At 41.0% G+C, this 19,380-nt stretch overlaps 1 protein-coding gene across 3 annotated transcripts in view; it reads right to left on the reverse strand.

Moving 5' to 3' along the window:
* The window catches only part of PDE4B (phosphodiesterase 4B), a 600,461-nt gene that overhangs the window by 140,967 nt on the left and 440,114 nt on the right, over window positions 1-19,380 (reverse strand). For all 3 annotated transcript variants that reach the window (XM_033407540.2, XM_049698244.1, XM_004280773.4), the window contains one exon: window positions 213-407. In XM_033407540.2, coding sequence (XP_033263431.1) covers window positions 213-407 — 195 coding nt within the window. The remainder of the gene's footprint in view (window positions 1-212; window positions 408-19,380) is intronic.

Raw genomic sequence — 19,380 nt, forward strand, 5'->3', positions numbered from 1 at the left:
AGGTTTTAAACACTCTTGGGAACCCCGGCTACATATTTCTCATGCAAGAGAGCATTAATATCCTTAAGGTGGTCATTGTTGTCACCTCTGCTCTGTTCACTTTTCTCCTCCCTCTTCCCTGTGGGTTAAAGGGGAACAGTGCTGCTGCTCTGATGTGATGGGGTTAAAGTTGAGGTAAGTGTGAAACTGGGAGCCAGACAGCTCGTACTTACTGCTCGCTTGGAAGTGAAGAGTTTCTCGACATCGCCTTTGGTGACAAGTCATAGTCACTGTCTGATCTGTAGAGAAAGGACTCTCTGCGCTGGCTGTGCCCGGGAAAGGTGGCATGAAGCACCAGCCCAGAGGAAGAGCTGGCCTGGGGATCCAGCGGGCTCCGACCTGGGGAAGGGCCATTTTCCACATCAAAGCTTAAAGAGAAAGAAGAAAAGTGGTCACATGAGAAACATAGAGAAGGGCATCTGACATACATACATGGAGAACCCATGCGTGCCAGGCACTTGACATAGCACTTCACACTTCATGGAAAGTTTTAAGGCTCCAAATAGCTCTGAGTTGCAGTCATTCTCATTTTATACAAACGGAACAGTCCCACAGAAGTTCAGTCATCCGCAGAGACTGGAGCCAGGATTTGACCCTGGGAGCAAAGTCCCATGGCCTTTCGGCAGCATGAGCAACATTGACAAATTCATAAAATAAACTGTTGATAATAAGCGACTCCAGATATAGCATCTAACACAGCTCTAAGTGCCAGACACTCAACTATCACTTGAATGAGTCTTCTTAGCTGGGAGGCTTCTTCCTGCCATAAATAAATATCACAGTCTCATTAACGATACAATGTGCACATTTCTGAATGTTTCAGGAACAAAGTGCTATCCTGAAAACATGCACTAGCTGATTAAACCGGAGGCCCAGTCTGACACTTAATATTCATATGCAAGTTTAAGCACACACAATGACTTAATTAATCTAATAATGCCGAATAGCCCTCCAGGGTTGCAGAGCTTTCTCTCTGGAGGAGGATACACCTACTGACTCTGGCAGAGGAGTGCCATTGAGATTTCTGGTCAGTCTACCTCACTCTGGAAAGGTACCCTCAAGTCCAGAATTATTTGAACAAACTCTGATCAATGAACACACAGGTGGGAGCAGTAGACATTTTGGCTGTTGTTTTCTCTCTCCTGGTCCTGGTGTTACTTTAGGCACTGTGTCCTTCCCATGCTCTCCACCATCCCCTATGCATTTTTTCCTGCATGCACAACCTCCCTTAGCCTCAGATTGACAGTAACCCTCTTGCCTAGTATTTCTCTAGACCACTCACTGCTCTCTGGCTAAAGCTCTGCAGAAAGGTGTTGGAGAAGGTACGGGGCTAAGGATGCTCTCTTTTCCAAGCTGGACCACAGCAGTGGGCTTCCTTTATACTCATCCAGCTGCCATAATTTATTTCTACATTTGTGGTTCTTTTCGTTCACTAGTTCTTATAGCCTTCTCTCTTGGGGTGGATTTTGCGTATATTTTTTTAGTTTATAAATTGCTTTCTGATCTATCATTCCATTTACAACCCTTATCACGACCCTGTGAAGTATGTATTATGATCTCAGTCTACATTTGAGGAAAATGAGGCTTAGAGAGATTCTAAACACCAGCTCAAAATCACAGGCTAGTAACTGTACAGTAAGAATTGCAAGACCCAAGTCTTCCAATTCAGGCTTCTACAACCTCAGACTTCAGTAATCACAGAACTCCAGAACGGCTCACTGGGTCACTGAGTGCAGTTTCCCCTCAGTCTCTATATTGAAGCGAAACGTGTGTTTGGTATGTAGAGAGTCAATCGGATTATGAGCAACCTTGGCTGTTATCTTGGATGAAGACAGGGGAGGCAGTAAATTACCCAGAGGCTGTAGGTTTCACTGAAACAGGGAAAGAAGAAATGAAACAATTCAGGGTCAAAATCCTTCCCTGGAGACCATTCCGAGAAGCTGCTTTTAGCCAACCCACAAACTCCAGGTGTCTGATAAGAAGCAGCAAGTGAGAATCTCCAGTTAAGAGAACAAGGAAGAGCCATAACAATCCAATGTATGTATTTGGGCTTTCACGGTACTGCAGATGGATTTTCACAGCAGGCTCACGGTCTGGGATGAGACTGTCTTTCAGAGACTGCAGGCAAGCAGGCAGGTGGGCAATCACTCACACACTTCAGCTTGTTTGCCAGCCTGCCTGGAGGTAGAGCTATGTTGTAAGGCAAATACATTGCAGCAAGTGAAAATATAACGTAAGCTGACTTGCACACTTTCCTTGGGTGAGATCTGTACTAGTTGCTGAGCAAAATAAAAGAGCTCCTTTGTGGATAAGGACTCCTTTGTACCACCCAGAGCTTGTAGAACTAGGACTTGATGCTGGCTCTGAACTCTTTTTAAGGACAAAGAGGGAAGGCTCTTAAAAGGTAAAGATGGGACTACATAAAGCTTAAGAGTGGGCATAGGGCTTCCCTGGTGGCACAGTGGTTGAGAGTCCGCCTGCCGATGCAGGGGACAGGGGTTCGTGCCCCGGTCCGGGAAGATCCCACATGCCGCGGAGCGGCTGGGCCCGTGAGCCATGCCCGCTGAGCCTGCACGTCTCCGCAACGGGAGAAGCCACAACAGTGAGAGGCCCGCGAACCGCAAAAAAAAAAAAAAAAAAAAAAAAGAGTGGGCATAAATAAGCTTTGAAATTTCATGAGTAATCATGTTGTAATTCATTTGGTATCTATCTGTACAGCCTTTATGGCTATTAAAACATTGAAATACTTTTTTTTTTTTTTGATGTGGACCATTTTTAAAGTCTTTATTGAATTTGTTACACTATTGCTTCTGGTTTTTTTTTTTTTTTTTTGCGGTACGTGGGCCTCTCACTGCCGTGGCCTCTCCCGTCGCGGAGCACAGGCTCCGGACGCGCAGGCTCAGCGGCCATGGCTCACAGGCCCAGCCGCTCCGCGGCATGTGGGATCCTCCCGGACCGGGGCACGAACCCGTGTCCCCTGCATCGGCAGGCGGACTCTCAACCACTGCGCCACCAGGGAAGCCCTATGTTTTGGTTTTTTAACCCCGAGGCATGTGGGATCTTAGCTCTCCAACCAGGGATTGAACCTGCACCCCCTGCACTGGAAGGAAAAGTCTTAACCACTGGACAGCCAGGGGAGTCCCTGAAATGCTTTTGTAACAGTTGGCAGCCAGTCACTGCCCCAGACCATCCAGGATCTGCTGATGACTGGAACAGCAGGGGGCCTCTAGCTTCAGCACGGTGGTCTGTGTCCTTTTAATTGGTCAGTGCCCATGTGGTACCAGTCATTACATATTATAAATGCCACTGCTGTGTATATCTGTGCTAAAATCTTAGAAGAGGTGCCAAGTGGGTATGCCTACCAAGCTCTCAGAACATTTTCCATTGAGGGTTTCCACCAAGGCTCACTCTGCCCTCTTTCCTGCTGCAGGCATTCCTAGTGGGCAGAAAGTAAGTCCACAAGTATTACCCTTTATGTAGATGTCACAAAGCATCTGCCCCCAGTGTTAGCAGGAGTACCAGGAGGTTTAGTCCTGCCAGGTAAGCAGGGACTAGGCCCGGACACTAAACTCCCTCCATGCTGCTTTCCTTTGTTTTCTTCTTTTTCTTTTTTCTTTCTTCTTTACCCTGCCTAAACTCATAGAAGAGCTTGCGGGAATTCAGAAAAAGCCAAGGAAGAATTCTCTGGGGCAAAGAAGCAGTTTCAGGGAGACAAATGGCCTTTCATATTCCCTGGGGCACTGTTTCAAAGCAACCAACACAGATGTACAACTTAGGAACAAACATGAATCACCAACCAGACACCAGCTCCAGTCACAGCAAAATTAGTGGGCAGACATCACAATACGTCCCACAGATACAGGGTGGGAAGAGGGGTGTGGGCAAGGGGAAGACGGAGGACAGCCTTAACAAGCAAAACGAACATGCCGCATAAACTGAAATACAATTAGGGAAAAAACAGAATCTGAAATATCGGAAGCGAACATACAAATGGGGTCATTATTTATTTAGAGTAATTTTTGGCCCTGCCTTAATCAGGACACATTTTTCACTTTTAGGCTTCTTTATATTAAAAAATACTATTATAAAAGTAAATAAAAATGTTATATAAAATATAAACAATAGAGAAAAAATATTAGCAGGTTAGTATTTTCTTTCTGAGTGTTAATATTTTTCCTGCAGGCTTGAATCGTGATTTTTTTTCTCATAGTGTGCAGTTTTCAGAATTATCATTTTCCATGCCCATGGAACTTAATGGTTCATCCAGAATTTGTGCTGAACTTCCTCAGGCATTTTCCCTATTGTGGGTCACTGAATTTCTAATTTTAAATAACATTTTAAGTGATACCTTTGAGCTTACAGTTACTTCAACATTTGGATGACGTCACTGAGAAGTTTCAGATAGACTGAGAGGATGTCATGCACAAGTTTCTGAATAGTTGACGGGACCTGCCCACAGCCAGCATAGGGACTGAAACAGTATTGAAAGTGGCCTTTTTTCTAGGATCAGAGACACTCCCCCCACCCCCAAGTCCTGCTCTCTGACGTCCAGGATTCTGTATGCTGCTGTCCCCTGTGATTCTGCCTGCCTCAGCCCTGGACTGAGTCGCCCTGGACTGAGTCAATTGCTTGTTGTCTAAGACCTAATATTTTAACAACTTTCTCCCGCTTTGATTCTAGAGGTCTCAGCTTCTTGAGGCAGTGGTGGTAGTGGGTGATGCTGTGTGTGAGAGGTGGTGCTCCCCGTAGCTGGAACGCCCTTCTCCCCACTGTCTCCAATCGATCACTACTTCAAATTCAGCTCGTGCCACCTTCTCCAGTAAATATTTTCTAACATTGCAGCTACCAGTTCGATTTAGATACGTACTCCTCTTCTGTGTTCTCCTAGACTTCTTTACAGCAGTACCTGATCACAGTACTTGTAATCTCTATTTAATTTTCCATTTACTTAATTATCCACTTATTTAGCTGCTCCCCGATAGATTCTTATCTCCTAAAGAGAAGGGACCCAATATTACTCACTTTTGTATCCCAGGCAACTGGATCGGAGCCTTGTAAGTAGTAGGTCTATCAAAAAATGTCAGCTGAACCAATGAAAGTCAGTTTACTATGAAATGTTTCTCCTGTCCCTTCCCTCTTCCTGCCTCCTTACCCTCATCTCAATTCTCACTGGCAGGGGTTTCTTCTGTTTCCTTCAAATGAGTCTATACAGATGCGGCATTAACTTATTTGATAAGCTTTGTGAGACAATGATCTAAAAATAAAAATAAAAATAGGGCTTCCCTGGTGGCGCAGTGGTTGAGAGTCCGCCTGCCGATGCAGGGGACGCAGGTTCGTGTCCCGGTCCAGGAAGATCCCACATGCCGCGGAGCGGCTGGGCCCGTGAGCCATGGCCGCTGAGCCTGCGCGTCCGGAACCTGTGCTCCGCAACGGGAGAGGCCACAACAGTGAGAGGCCCGCGTACCGCAAAATAAATAAATAAACAAATAAATAAATAAAAAGCACAGCTGTGTTCTCCCTGAACAAAACAAACTTATATACAAAAATCACTGGCTTAGATGTTTGAGATGGTGATGTCTTTACACAAACCCCCATAATGGGAAAAGCCCTCCTATACCAGCTTCTGTCTGCCATCTTCTCGTCTCTTTCTTTTTAATAAAAGCAGGAACATTCTCTGCCCCACTTTCTCTCCTGGTGGACTCCATTGCCTAGGAATCCATGCAAAGCCAGCCCTGCACTGGTGCTAAGAGGGAGCCAGCAGGCGGCAGAAGACATCTACAGCTTCCCCAGCCTCCACTGCCCAGCCTCCAGCTGCAGCAGGTAGGGCCGCTTGCCAGTCTCCGAGGGAGAAATAGGACTGAAGCCTTATTCATAAGCCCGGCAGGAAAAGTCAGGGATAAAGAACAGAATCACAAGGTGTACATGAAACCTTTTATTAAACGAAGAGAAGCTCTATTTCCAAGAATTCAAGCTAAGCCAGGTGGCTGCAGAATTGCCTGCGATTGTCCCCAGAGTGGTTGTTTCCTGATCCCCAATTACCTGCACATACCCCAATTTATGTAACAAAGAGTTATGAAGCAACAGCCTAGGAATCACTCATTTCTGAATCAGAGGAGACTTTTCTTTGACAACTCATTCTTTCTCTAGGTAATATGTTGTCGAATTCTCACAACTCTGGGCTGATTCTCTTCCCCCCATTTCAAAAGGAGGAAACAGAAGCCTCCAAAGTGTGAAACTTCATTTGAAAAATTCTCAAGTGTGACCTCTTTTAATTTCATCCTGCAATCTGTGCCCAGGGTCCTCTTGTCCATGGCCTCACAGACTCTTTTTGATCCCAGAACCTACCAGCTGGATTGTATGTCTCTGTTTACATTATCTCTCTCACTCCAGTAGACTGTGACCTTGAAGCAGGGACTAAGCCTTATTCATTTTGTATTCCCAGGGCCCAGAACTGAGTTTCACACCAGAAGGCATCCAACAAATATTTATTGAATGAATGTGAGAATCTCACCAGTTTATATCTCTTATCTGACAAAAAGCCATTTTTATTTGGATTAAAACCTCTGGCAGATCTCAGAGGAGTCCCCAAATGGAGTCAATAGGGTCCTCTTTCTCCATCCTCCCTTCAGTATGCCAGGAACTCCATCCCACGAGTTTTGGAGAACTTTTTTGTCTATCATAAGGTGTATGGGTGTGCAGTGTGTGTGTATGTGTGTGTTTTTGGGCGGTGGTATATTTGTGAAAAAATGCTGTTTCTTTAAAATTCTGTTGGAAACTATTTCCCTCAATTATACTCAGAAACTAACATCATCAAATGCTTTCTTACCACTTTGATAAAAATAACCATTCACTTATATACTTACATTGGCCATCACCTCAATGTGCAACCTGGTCCCTATAGATGAGGCAGCTGCACAGGGGCATTCATTTTTACCCACAATGACAGTGACCCACCTTTGTATAATAAATGGCTGCAGGCTGCAGCCAGTCCTAATTTCTAATGAAGGACTTAACTGTGCAAAATCATAGTCAGCATGATGTAGAGCCCATGTCCCAGCTGAAAGCAGGCAGACCTCCTCTGGCCACAGTTATGGCAGAATATCGCAGTTTTGCCCTAAGAATCCAGTTCCAAAGTGTTGACTTCCCTCCCGTAGAATAGGAAGGAGAGCTATGATGTTCAGCTCATCTGAATTCCAGAAGCATCTTCCCACTGCTTTCCTTTTTTCCTAGGGGCTTTGAAAATTACATCCACTGCAATAATCCAAAGATGCTTTCCCCACAGAGAAGTTTAACCAGAGGGAGCAGAGTAATCCCGAAGAGCCCTGAGATTCTGGAGCCCTGGCTTCCAGCTCCCACTCTGTGAAGAAATAACTGCCGCGAAACAGGCACTCCCCATATTCTGGCCCCCAAGCCTTAGTCTTTCCCCACTGAAATGAATGAAGAAATGAATCACTAGATGATCTTTGAGATGCCTCTGAGATTAAACATGTTACGAGATTTTAGAAATAGAAGATCAGTTCTCAAGTGTGGTTCAATGTGGTTTTACATTGTTAACGGTAACTCATTCACTGAACAAATATTTATTAGCATCCATTATGAAACAAGGCACTGTTCTAGGCCTGAGAATTCAGCAATGTATAAGACAGACAAGGTCCTTGTGGGGAGAGATGGACAATAAATAAATCAAATGAGATGATTTCAGAAAGTGATAAATGCTATGGGGAAGATAAAGCATAATGGTACGGTAGAAACAGGTTCGGAGAAGAATGTTTCTAGGTTGGGTGGTCAGCAGGCCCACTCTACACAGCCTTGTAGACTGTCTATTGCTTTACACCGGGTGCACCACCCATCTTCCTCAGATGCTGTCATTTGAGTTGAGACCTGATAGAGGTAGTAGTAAATTTTGTCATTGGGTTTCTTCCAATCTCTATTTCCATACACTTTTAAGCCAAAGAATTGTGTCAAATGATATTTGGGTTTGAATGTGGTGCCTTCTATTAAGCTAGTGATTTAATTTTCCTCTTCCCTGCTCGCCCCCCTTTCTGAGTTGAGTTAGGTGCTCCATTGTCTCATACAGCTATCTCTGCACTGATATCTATCTATTGATATATCTCTACCATAACACTTGTCCAGAATAATTGTAAGTAAGTGTTCTAGTTTGCCCGCAAAGGGCTGTGTTCCTCAAAGACACAGAACCTCTTTTTCATATTATTTATCCCATTGCTAAGGGTCCTGCCTATCAGAGGTACTTAGCAAATGTCTGATGAAAAAAAAAAAATGAAGGAATAAATCGTTCGAGACCAGGAAACTTATTCTAGCTCCTCTTTGATGCCCACCACAGACAGCACAGACTTCTCCAACAAAATGGAGTGTAAGTGGTGTGGAGACATGGAGTCATCTCCTGCCCTCTACTGTGATCACCCCTAAAAGCCAGCTCCATAAAGAAGAACCAGGGGGTTGCTACCAAGTACCAAATACCACCTGCAAAGAATGGCTGGAATACCTTCCATAGGGCATCAAGCCCAAGAAGAAGGCAAATGATTCTATCTGGCAATGATCATCCTCATCTCTTGATGTTGATGGTGGATGGAAATGCCATGAATATTCCTCTTGATGTTCCTTTAGCTGAGGACTCTAATGTTGAAAGTTCTTTTATTTGTTGTTTGAGATCTTTTCTCAGGGTGTTAACATTTCACTAAGGAAATGCATAAACAAATAAGTAATATCAATACCTAATTTTTCTACTGGGATTATAAAATGAGGGTCATTTAAAAAAATCATTGTTTCAAATGCTTAGGAGCATATTTTAATGATCCTTTAATAACTTCACACTGTGTTTTTCCTATGTTACGTAATTTGATGCACAAGGAAAACAGGACCAAATGTAAACAATTCTACCTCATAATTTTAAGAACATTATTATTTCTAACCTACAAAGTGTTCTGCCCATCTATTTCCAGGTAAAAAATAATTTTCAGAAATAGGAATGTTATAAAGTGTGTGTTTCTCTATGTTTTATAATTATGGCTGAAATTTCATATACCCACTCTCACACTTTCATCCACTAAAACCTTCTAAGAGCTAGGACAACTCTTAACAGTAAAGATCACTTCCTATAGGACAGTGATTCATATCAATAGATAGATATCAGTGCAGAGATAGCTGTATGAGACAATGGAGCACCTAACTCAACTCAGAAAGGGGTGGGGGGCGGGCAGGGAAGAGGAAAATTAAATCACTAGCTTAATAGAAGGCACCACATTCAAACCCAAATATCATTTGACACAATTCTTTGGCTTAAAAGGGTATGGAAATAGAGATTGGAAGGAACCCAATGACAAAATTGCACTTTGGATGTACAAATTATCCTACTAGCTCAATACTTTTCAGCCTACTCTCTCCAATTTCCCTAAAAGGTTATCATAAAATATATTCAAATGGTTTCTTAACAAAATAAAAATACTCTCATTTATAAGTTTGGTAGCCCTGTCAATAATAAACTCTAATAATTAAATAAAATATTTATTAAAATATATGGTACCAGCTTCCAGTGTCTGAGAGGCAAGTGAAACTACCTTTGAGAGAAATGAGATCAATCTAGGAAAACCATTTCTTACTCAACGAATGATGGTTTCAAGAAATTGTTTCTTTCTTTTATAAGTTCTCACATACCATCTGGAAATCTGTTTCAGAATTCTGCTTGAAATCTATAGTTAAAATATTGTAGATAAATGGTCATTTAGCATGTTTGTATATACTCCAGTGATGGGGGACATGTTAACCCCATGAGACACTGAATTTCACTTTTGTATTGATTTAATTGTTTTAAACTTGGGCCAGGAAACTTGAATTTATTTTAATCGTTAGCCCAAACCTCCTCTAGTAACCCCCACCAACCTCCATCCACTTACCCAGTCTCCCTCATTGTGGTAAATTAAGCCACCATCTATTCAGTTGAATCATCCATGATTTTACATCCTTCCTCAACCCTCCTTCTTCTTTTTCAGTTGGCCAGAAAGTCCTTTCCCTCCTACATCAAAACTGTACACTCTATCTCTGCTGCCATCACTGTTTCAGGGCATTAAAATCTCACTTGAACTAGCACAGCCACCCTATGAACCTCCTTGCTTCCACCCCTGCTCCATCCTCCAAACCCTTCTCCACATAACAGCAAGAGCAATCTCTTAACACACACAGCAAATCATGTCATTGCATTTAGCATAAAGTCCCTACATAGTATTGCCCCTGCCACCCCTGCAACCTCATCTTGTGCCACACTCCCCTTTGCTCAGTATGATTCATCTTCAAGGGCTTCCTTTTTGTTTCAGAAGCATGCCAAATCCCTTCCCACCTCAGCAATTTTGCATGTGTGTTTTTTTTCCACTGGTATATTTTCTTTGCTTTGAACAGTTCCTGGCTTATAGAAAGTGCTGAATAAATATTTGTTGAATGAATGAATAAATGCTGCTCTCTGCTTATTATCTCCTCTACTCTTTGTATGGCTGCCTTCTTCTCATTCTTTAAGCCTCGGATTAAGTCACCTCATAAAAATTCCTTCCCCAACCCATTGTTTAAGTAGGGCCCTTTTGCATCACAGTACTATTACAGCTTTTTGCTACATCTATTTTTATGTTCATTATGTTTGTAACTGTCTTCCTCTTGCATAAAACGCCAAGCTCCATGCGGATCATTTGTTGTGTTTATCAATGTATTAACTAGTGCCTGGCAATGTGCTTGGCACATATTGCTAGTCCTGGACCAATGTCTATTCAATGGATTAGTGAATAAATGAATGAGTGTGTGAGTATATTAAACACCAACAATCAACTTACTGATTCATAGAAGATCCAACTTAATTGCTATTTTAAAAGCAACTCTTCTTCATTAGGAGAAGGACTCATTTATTGATTTCCTGTCATTGGCATACCACCCACACTAATCCTTAGGAAGCTCAAATTTAAAACATCAGTTGGCATAAAAACTTGTTAGAGGTTTGAAGCATTTTTTGTGATTATTACTCTGGGCTTATTTCAGAAAATGAGACTAGTTTTGAGATCAAATTTCACAAGTTGTTGACCTTTCAGAGAGAGCTTCATGTAGGTGATGAGGTCTGCACTGAGGCTGCATTTCTAGTCCTAAGTTTGTGAAATGGCATTACTTAATGTTTCAAGAACTTTGTATTTCAAAAAATTATATTCTCTTGAGAATGAATAGGCTATATACCTCCCTTTTGGTGGAGTCAGGGGGTGGAAGGAGTGGCAGTATGGTTTGCTATTAACTTAAATAATAATCGTAAAATTGGAAATCATTGCCTCAGCCTCTGGTCTAAAGAGCACTTAATAGTGTTTACATCAGTTAACATCTGGCCTCCAAATGTTATCAGTCTTGAACACTGCACCTGCAGACAGCCTGGTATTTGAGTTTTAAATATGTTCTTTTAGAAAGGAAGGTGGGGGGGGTGAGAGGAGGAAGATAAGAGAAAGTAGAGGTAGAAAAATGAGGTCACAGAATCTTTTCTCGTTGACTTAGGCAGTAAAGCTAAGAAAAGCGACACATTTTTTTTCCTCATAGGTATAGAGCACTCACTGTGAGCTGGGTCACATGTTATGTGCTTGGTGGACATTAACTCATTTCATTGCTATATCACTCTGTGGGGAAGATGTTAACTTGATTCTATGGATGTGAAAACTGAAGTTCAAAGGGTGTAAAAATTTTGCTGAAGATCACTCAGCTCTTGGATGGTGGACCTTGGATTTAAACCCAGTTGGATTGGAACCATTAACAAATTCAACCAACTCACTCACATCAGTAAATATCTGCTCAGTCTCTCCTCTTGTTATTATCAATAAATCTCCATGATTATATCTGACGTCAAGTCTTCTGTTCTGAACCCTACCCTTTCCCCCTATTCATAGACTATGTTACTTTACTTGCTCATGCATCATCATTTTCCATTTTGTACATCAGCAAGGAAATCCTTTAGGCAGAAGAAACATAATACCAGATGGAAATCTGAATCTACACAATGAAATGAAAAATTTTTTGCTTCTTATTAAAATATCTGAAAAATATAACTGACTGAAAAGCAAAAATAATAACAATGTATTGTGATATTTATAACACATGTAGAAGTAAGACATATAACAATAAATGCACAAAGGCAAAGAAGGGAGAAATGGAAATATATTGTGGAAAAGATATTATACTATATGTACTGCTTGAAGGTAGATCGTGGTAAGCTAAAACTTACACTAGAATCCCTAAGGTAACCATTAAATTAAAAAAAAATGTAGAGCTATACCTAAGGAAATAAAATGGAAGCACAAAACACTTAATTACCCAAAACAGAGCAGAAAAAGAGAAAAAAGCACATAATGAAGAGATAGGAAAAATAGAAAACAAATAGCAACATAGCAGCTTTAAACCTGACCACCTTAACAGTCTCCTTAAATGTAAATGGTCTTAATACTACAATTAAAAGGCAGACATTTTCAAGATGGATAAAAGAGCATGACCCAACTATATGCTGCCAAGATAGATAATATTCTAGGCCATAAAACAAGTCTCAATAGGTTTTTAAAAATCCGAGTCATACAAAGTATATTTTCTGCTCAGAGTGAAATTAAATTAGAAATCATAACAGAAAGATCTCTAGTAAAGTTCCATATATTTGAAACTAAACATTCTAAATAACTCATGAGTTAAAGATAAAATCAAAAGAGAAATAGAAAGTATTTTTAACTGAATAAATATAATAACATGACATATCAGGATAAGGAGCAAGGAGACTTTCAAGATGGCTGAAGAGTAAGACGTGGAGATCACCTTCCTCCCCACAAATACATCAGAAATACATCTACATGTGGAACAACTCCTACAGAACACCTACTGAACACTGGCAGAAGACCTCAGACTTCCCAAAAGGCAAGAAATTCCCCACGTACCTGGGTAGGGCAAAAGAAAAAAAAAAAAACAAAACAGAGACAAAAGAATAGGGACGGGGGCTTCCCTGGTGGTGCAGTGGTTGAGAGTCTGCCTGCCGATGCAGGGGACACGGGTTCGTGCCCCGGTCCGGGAAGATCCCACAGGCTGCGGAGCGGCTAGGCCCGTGAGCCATGGCCACTGAGCCTGCACGTCCGGAGCCTGTGCTCCGCAGCGGGAGAGGCCACAACAGTGAGAGGCCCACGTACCGCAAAAAAAAAAAAAAAAAGAAAAAAAGGAATAGGGACGGGACCTGCACCATTGGGAGGGAGCTGTAAAGGAGGAAAAGTTTCCACACACTAGGAAGCCTCTTCACTGGCAGAGACGGTGGGTGGCAGGGGGGAAGCTTCAGAGCATGGAGGAGAGAGAGCACAGCAACAGGGGTGCAGAGGGCAAAGTGGAGAGATTCCCGCACAGAGGATTGGTGCCAACCAGAGCTCACCAGCCTGAGAGGCTTGTCTGCTCACCCACCAGGGCGGGTGGGGGCTGGGAGCTGAGGCTCTGGCTTCGGAGGTCAGATCCCAGGGAGAGGACTGGGGTTGGCTGTGTGAACACAGCCTGAAGGGGGCTAGTGCACCACAGCTAGCCATGAGGGAGTCTGGGAAAAAGTCTGGAACTGCCTAAGAGGCAACAGACCATTGTTTTGGGGTGCACGAGGAGAAGGGATTCAGAGTACCACCTAAACGAGCTCCAGAGAGGGAAGCGAGCCACGGCTATCAGTGCGGACCCCAGAGACGGGCAAGAAATGCTAAGGTTGCAGCTGCAGCCATCAAGAAGCCTGTGTGCAAGCACAGGTCACTATCCACACCTCCCCTCTTGGGAGCCTGTGCAGCCCACCATGGCCAGGGTCCCATGATTCAGGGACAACTTCCCCGGGAGAACACACGGCATGCCTCAGCCTGTCGCAACATCACGCTGGCCTCTGCCCTTGCAGGCTCACCCCACATTCTGTACCCATCCCCCACTGGACTAAGTGAGCCAGAGCCCCCTAATCAGATGCTACTTTAACCCTGTCCTGTTTGAGCAATGAAAAGACACCCTCAGGTGACCTACACGCAGAGGTGGGGCCAAATCCACAGCTGAGCTCCAGGAGCTGTGCGAACAAAGAAGAGAAAGGGAAATCTCTCCCAGCAGCCTCAGGAGCCGTGGATTAAATCTCCACAATCAACTTGATGTACCCTGCATCTGTGGAATACGTGAATAGACAACAAATCATCCCAAAAATGAGGCAGTGGACATTGGTAGCAACGATATATATATTTTTTTCCTTTTTCTCTTTTTGTAAGTGTGTATGTGTATGCTTCTTTGTGTGATTTTGTCTGTATAGCTTTGCTTTTACCATTTGATCTAGGATTCTGTCTGTCCATTTTTTTTTTAACTATGGTTTATAGTGCTTGTTATCATTGGTGGATCTGTTTTCTCATTTGGTTGCTCCCTTCCTTCATTCTTTTTATTTCTTTTTTTTTCCTTTTTTATTACTTTTTAATTTTTTTTATTTTTAATAATTGTTATTTTAATAAAATAACTTTATTTTATTCTTTCTTTCTTTCTTTCTTTCTTTCTTTCTTTCCTTCCTTCTTTCTTTCTTTCCTTCCTTCCTTCTTTTCTTTCTTTGTTTTTCTTTCTCCCTATTCTTCTGAGCCTTGTGGCTGACAGGGTCTTGGTGCTCTGGCTGGGTGTCAGACCTGGGCTCTGAGGTGAGATATCTGAGTTCAGGACATTGGTCCACCAGCGACCTCCCAGCTCCACGTAACATCAAAGGGCGAAAGCTCTCCCAGAGATCCCCCTCTCAAGGCTAAGATACAGCTCCATTCAACGACCAGAAAGCTACAGTGCTATACACCCTGTGCCAAACAACTAGCAACACAGGAACACAACCACACCCATTAGCAAAGAGTCTGCCTGAAATGATAATAAGGTCACAGATACACCAAAACACACCACCGGATGCGGACCTGCCCACCAGAAAGACAAGATCCAGACTCATCCACCAGAAGACAGGCACTAGTCCCCTCCACCAGGAAGCATACACAACCCACTGAAACAACCTTACCCACTGGGGGCAGACACCAAAACAACAGGTACTATGAACCTGCAGCCTGCAAAAAGGAGACTCCAAACACAGTAAGTTAAACAAAATGAGAAGACAGAGAAACACAGAGCAGATGAAGGAGCAAGGTAAAACTCACCAGACCAAACAAATGAAGAGGAAATAGGCAGTCTACCTGAAAAAGAATTCAGAGTAATGATAGTAAAGATGATCCAAAATCTTGGAAATAGAATGGAGAAAATACAAGAAACGTTTAACGAGGACCTAGAAGAACTAAAGAGCAAACAATGATGAACAACACAACAAATGTAATTTAAAATTCTCTAGAAGGAATCAATAGCAGAATAACTAAGGCAGAAAAACGGATAAGTGACCTGGAAGATAAAATAGTGGAAATAATTACTGCAGAGCAGAATAAAGAAAAAAGAATGAAAAGAATTGAGGACAGTCTCAGAGAATTCTAGGACAACATTAAATGCACCAACACTCGAATTAGAGGAGTCCCATAAGAAGAAGAAAAAAAGAAAGGGACTGAGAAAATATTTGAAGAGATTATAGTTGAACACTTCCCAAATATGGGAAAGGAAATAGTTAATCAAGTCCAGGAAGTGCAAGAGCCCCATACAGGATAAATCCAAGGAGAAACACATGAAGACACATATTAATCAAACTATCAAAAATTAAATACAAAGAAAAAATATTAAAAGCAGCAAGGGAAAAACAACAAATAACATACAACGGAATCCCCCTAAGGTTAACAGCTGACCTTTCAGCAGAAACTCTGCAAGCCAGAAGAAGTGGCAGGACATATTTAAAGTGATGAAAGGGAAAAAACACAATGAAGATTACTTTACCCAGCAAGGATCTCATTCAGATTCGACAGAGAAATTAAAACCTTTACAGACAAGCAAAAGCTAAGAGAATTCAGCACCACCAAACCAGCTTTACAACAAATGCTAAAGGAACTTCTCTAGGCAGGAAAAACAAGAGAAGGAAAAGACCTACAATAACAAACCCAAAACAATTAAGAAAATGGTAATAGGAACATACATATTGATAAATACCTTAAATGTAAATGGATTAAATGCTCCAATCAAAAGACACAGACTGGCTGAATGGATACAAAAACAGGACCCATATATGCTGCCTACAAGAGACCCACTTCAGACCTAGGAACACATACAGCCTGAAAGTGAGGGGATGGAAAAAGATATTCCATGCAAATGGAAATCAAAAGAAAGCGGGAGTAGCAATTCTCATATCAGACAAAATAGATTTTAAAATAAAGACTATTACAGGAGACAAAGAAGGACACTACATAATGATCAAGGGATTAATCCAAGAAGAAGATAAAATAATTGAAATAGTTATGCACACAACATAGGAGCACTTCAATACAAAATGCAAATGCTAACAGCCATAAAAGGGGAAATTGACAGTAACACAATCATACTAAGGGACTTTAACACCCCACTTTCACCAATGGACAGATCATCCAAAAGGAAAATAAATAAGGAAACACAAGCTTTAAATGAGACTTTAAAGAAGATGGACTTAATTGATATTTATAGGACATTCTGTTCAAAAACAACAGAATACACTTTCTTCTCAAGTGCTCCTGGAACATTCTCCAGGATAGATCATATCTTGGGTCACAAACCAAGCCTTGGTAAATTTAAGAAAACTGAAATTATATAAAGTATCTTTTCCAACCACAACACTTTGAGACTAGATATCAATTACAAGGAAAAATCTGTAAAAAATACAAATACATGGAATCTAAACAATACACTACTTAAAAAATCAGGAGAGTACTGAAGAAATCAAACAGGAAATCAAAAAATACCTAGAAATAAATGACAGTGAAAACATGACGGCCCAAAACCAATGGGATGCAGCAAAAGCAGTTCTAAGAGGGAAGTTTATAGCAATACAAACATACCTCAAGAAACAAGAAACATCACAAGTAAACAACCTAAACTTACACCTAAAGCAACTAGAGAAAGAAGAACAAGAAATCTTCAAAGTTAGCAGAAGGAAAGAAATCATAAAGATCAGATCAGAAATAAATGAAAAAGAAATGAATTAAAGAATAGCAAAGATCAATAAAACTAAAAGCTGGTTCTTTGAGAAGATAAACAAAATTGATAAACCATTAGCCAGACTAATCAAGAAAAAAAGGGAGAAGACAAAAATCAATAGAATTAGAAACGAAAAAGTAACAGCTGACACTGCAGAAATGCAAAGGATCATGAGAGATTACTACAAGCAACTAAATGCCAATAAAAGGGACAACCTGGAAGAAATAGACAAATTCATAGAAATGCACAACCTTCAGAAACTGAACCAGGAAGAAATAGAAAATATAAACAGACCAATCACAAGCACTGAAATTGAGACTATGATTAAAAATCTTCCAACAAATGAAAGCCCAGGACCTTATGTCTTCAGAGGCGAATTCTATCAAACATTTAGAGACGAGCTAACACCTGTCTTACTCAAACTCTTCCAAAATATAGCAGAGGGAGGAACACTCCCAAACTCATTCTACGAGGCCACCATCACTCTGATAGCAAAATCAGACAAAGATATCACAAAGAAAGAAAACTATAGGCCAATATCACTGATGAACATAGATGCAAAAATCCTCAACAAAATACTAGCAAAGAGAATCCAACAGCACATTAAAAGGATCATACACCATGATCATGTGGGGTTTATCCCAGGAATGCAAGGATTCACCAATATATGCAAATCAATCAATGTGATACACCATATTAACAAACTGAAGGATAAAAACCATATGATCATCTCAAAACATGCAGATAAAGCTTTTGACAAAATTCAACACCAATTTATGATAAAAACCCTCCAGAAAGTAGGCATAGAGGGAACATACATCAACATAATAAAGGCCATATGACACAAACCCACAGCCACCATCGTTCTCAATGGTGAAAAACTGAAACCATTTCCCCTAAGAACAGGAAAAAGACAAGGTTGCCCACTCTCACCACTATTATTCATCATAGTTTTGGAAGTTTTAGTGACAGCAATCAGAGAAGAAAAAGAAATAAAAGGAATCCAAATGGAAAAGAAGAAGTAAATCTGTCACTGTTTGCAGATGATGTGATACTATACATGGAGAATCCTAAAGACACTACCAGATATCTACTAATCAATGAATTTCATAAAGTAGCAGGATACAAAATTAATGCACAGAAATCTCCAGCATTCCTATACACTAATGATGAAAAATCTAAAAGTGAAATCAAGAAAGTACTCCCATTTACCATTGCAACAAAAAGAATAAAATACCTAGGAATAAACCTACCTAAGGAGAGAAAAGACCTGTATGCAGAAAACTATGAGACATTGATGAAAGAAATTAAAGATGATACAAACAGATGGAGAGATATACCATGTTCTTGAATTGATAGAATCAACATTGTGAAAATGACTATACTACCCAAAGCAATGTACACATTCAATGCAATCTCTATGAAACTACCAATGGCATTTCTCATAGAACTGGAACAAAACAATTCACAGTTTTTATGAAAGCACAAAACACCCTGAATAGACAAAGCAATCTTGAGAAAGAAAAACGGAGCTGGAGGAATCAGGCTTCCACTCTTTAGACTATACTACAAGGCTACAGTAATCAAGACAGTATGGTAGTGGCACAAAAACAGAAATAGAGATCAATGGTTCAGGATAGAAAGCCCAGAGATAAACCACACATATATGGTCACCTAATTTTTAATAAAGGAGGCAATAATATACAATGGAGAAAAGACATCCTCTTCAATAAGTGGTGCTGAGAAAACTGTACAGCTACATGTAAAAGAATGAAATTAGAACACTCCCTAACACCATACACAAAAATAAACTTAAAATGGAGTAAACACCTAAATGAAAGGCCAGACACTATAAAATTTTTAGAGGAAAACACAGGCAGAACACTGTATGACATAAATCACAGCAAGATCCTTTTTGAGCCACCTCCTACAGCAATGGAAATAAAAACAAAAATAAACAAATGGGACATAATGAAAATTACAAGCTTTTGCACAGCAAAGGAAACCATAAACAAGATGAAAAGACATCTCTCAGAATAGGAGAAAATATTTGCAAATGAAGCAACTGACAAAGGATTAATCTCCAAAATATACAAGCAGCTCATGAAGCTCAATATCAAAAAAACAAACAACCCAATCCAAAAATGGGCAGAAGACCTAAATAGACATTTCTCCAAAGAAGATATACAGATTGTCAACAAACACATGAAGGAATGCTCAACATCACTA

Source organism: Orcinus orca, chromosome 1 (assembly GCF_937001465.1).
Source record: "Orcinus orca chromosome 1, mOrcOrc1.1, whole genome shotgun sequence".
NCBI classification, from domain to species: domain Eukaryota; kingdom Metazoa; phylum Chordata; class Mammalia; order Artiodactyla; family Delphinidae; genus Orcinus; species Orcinus orca.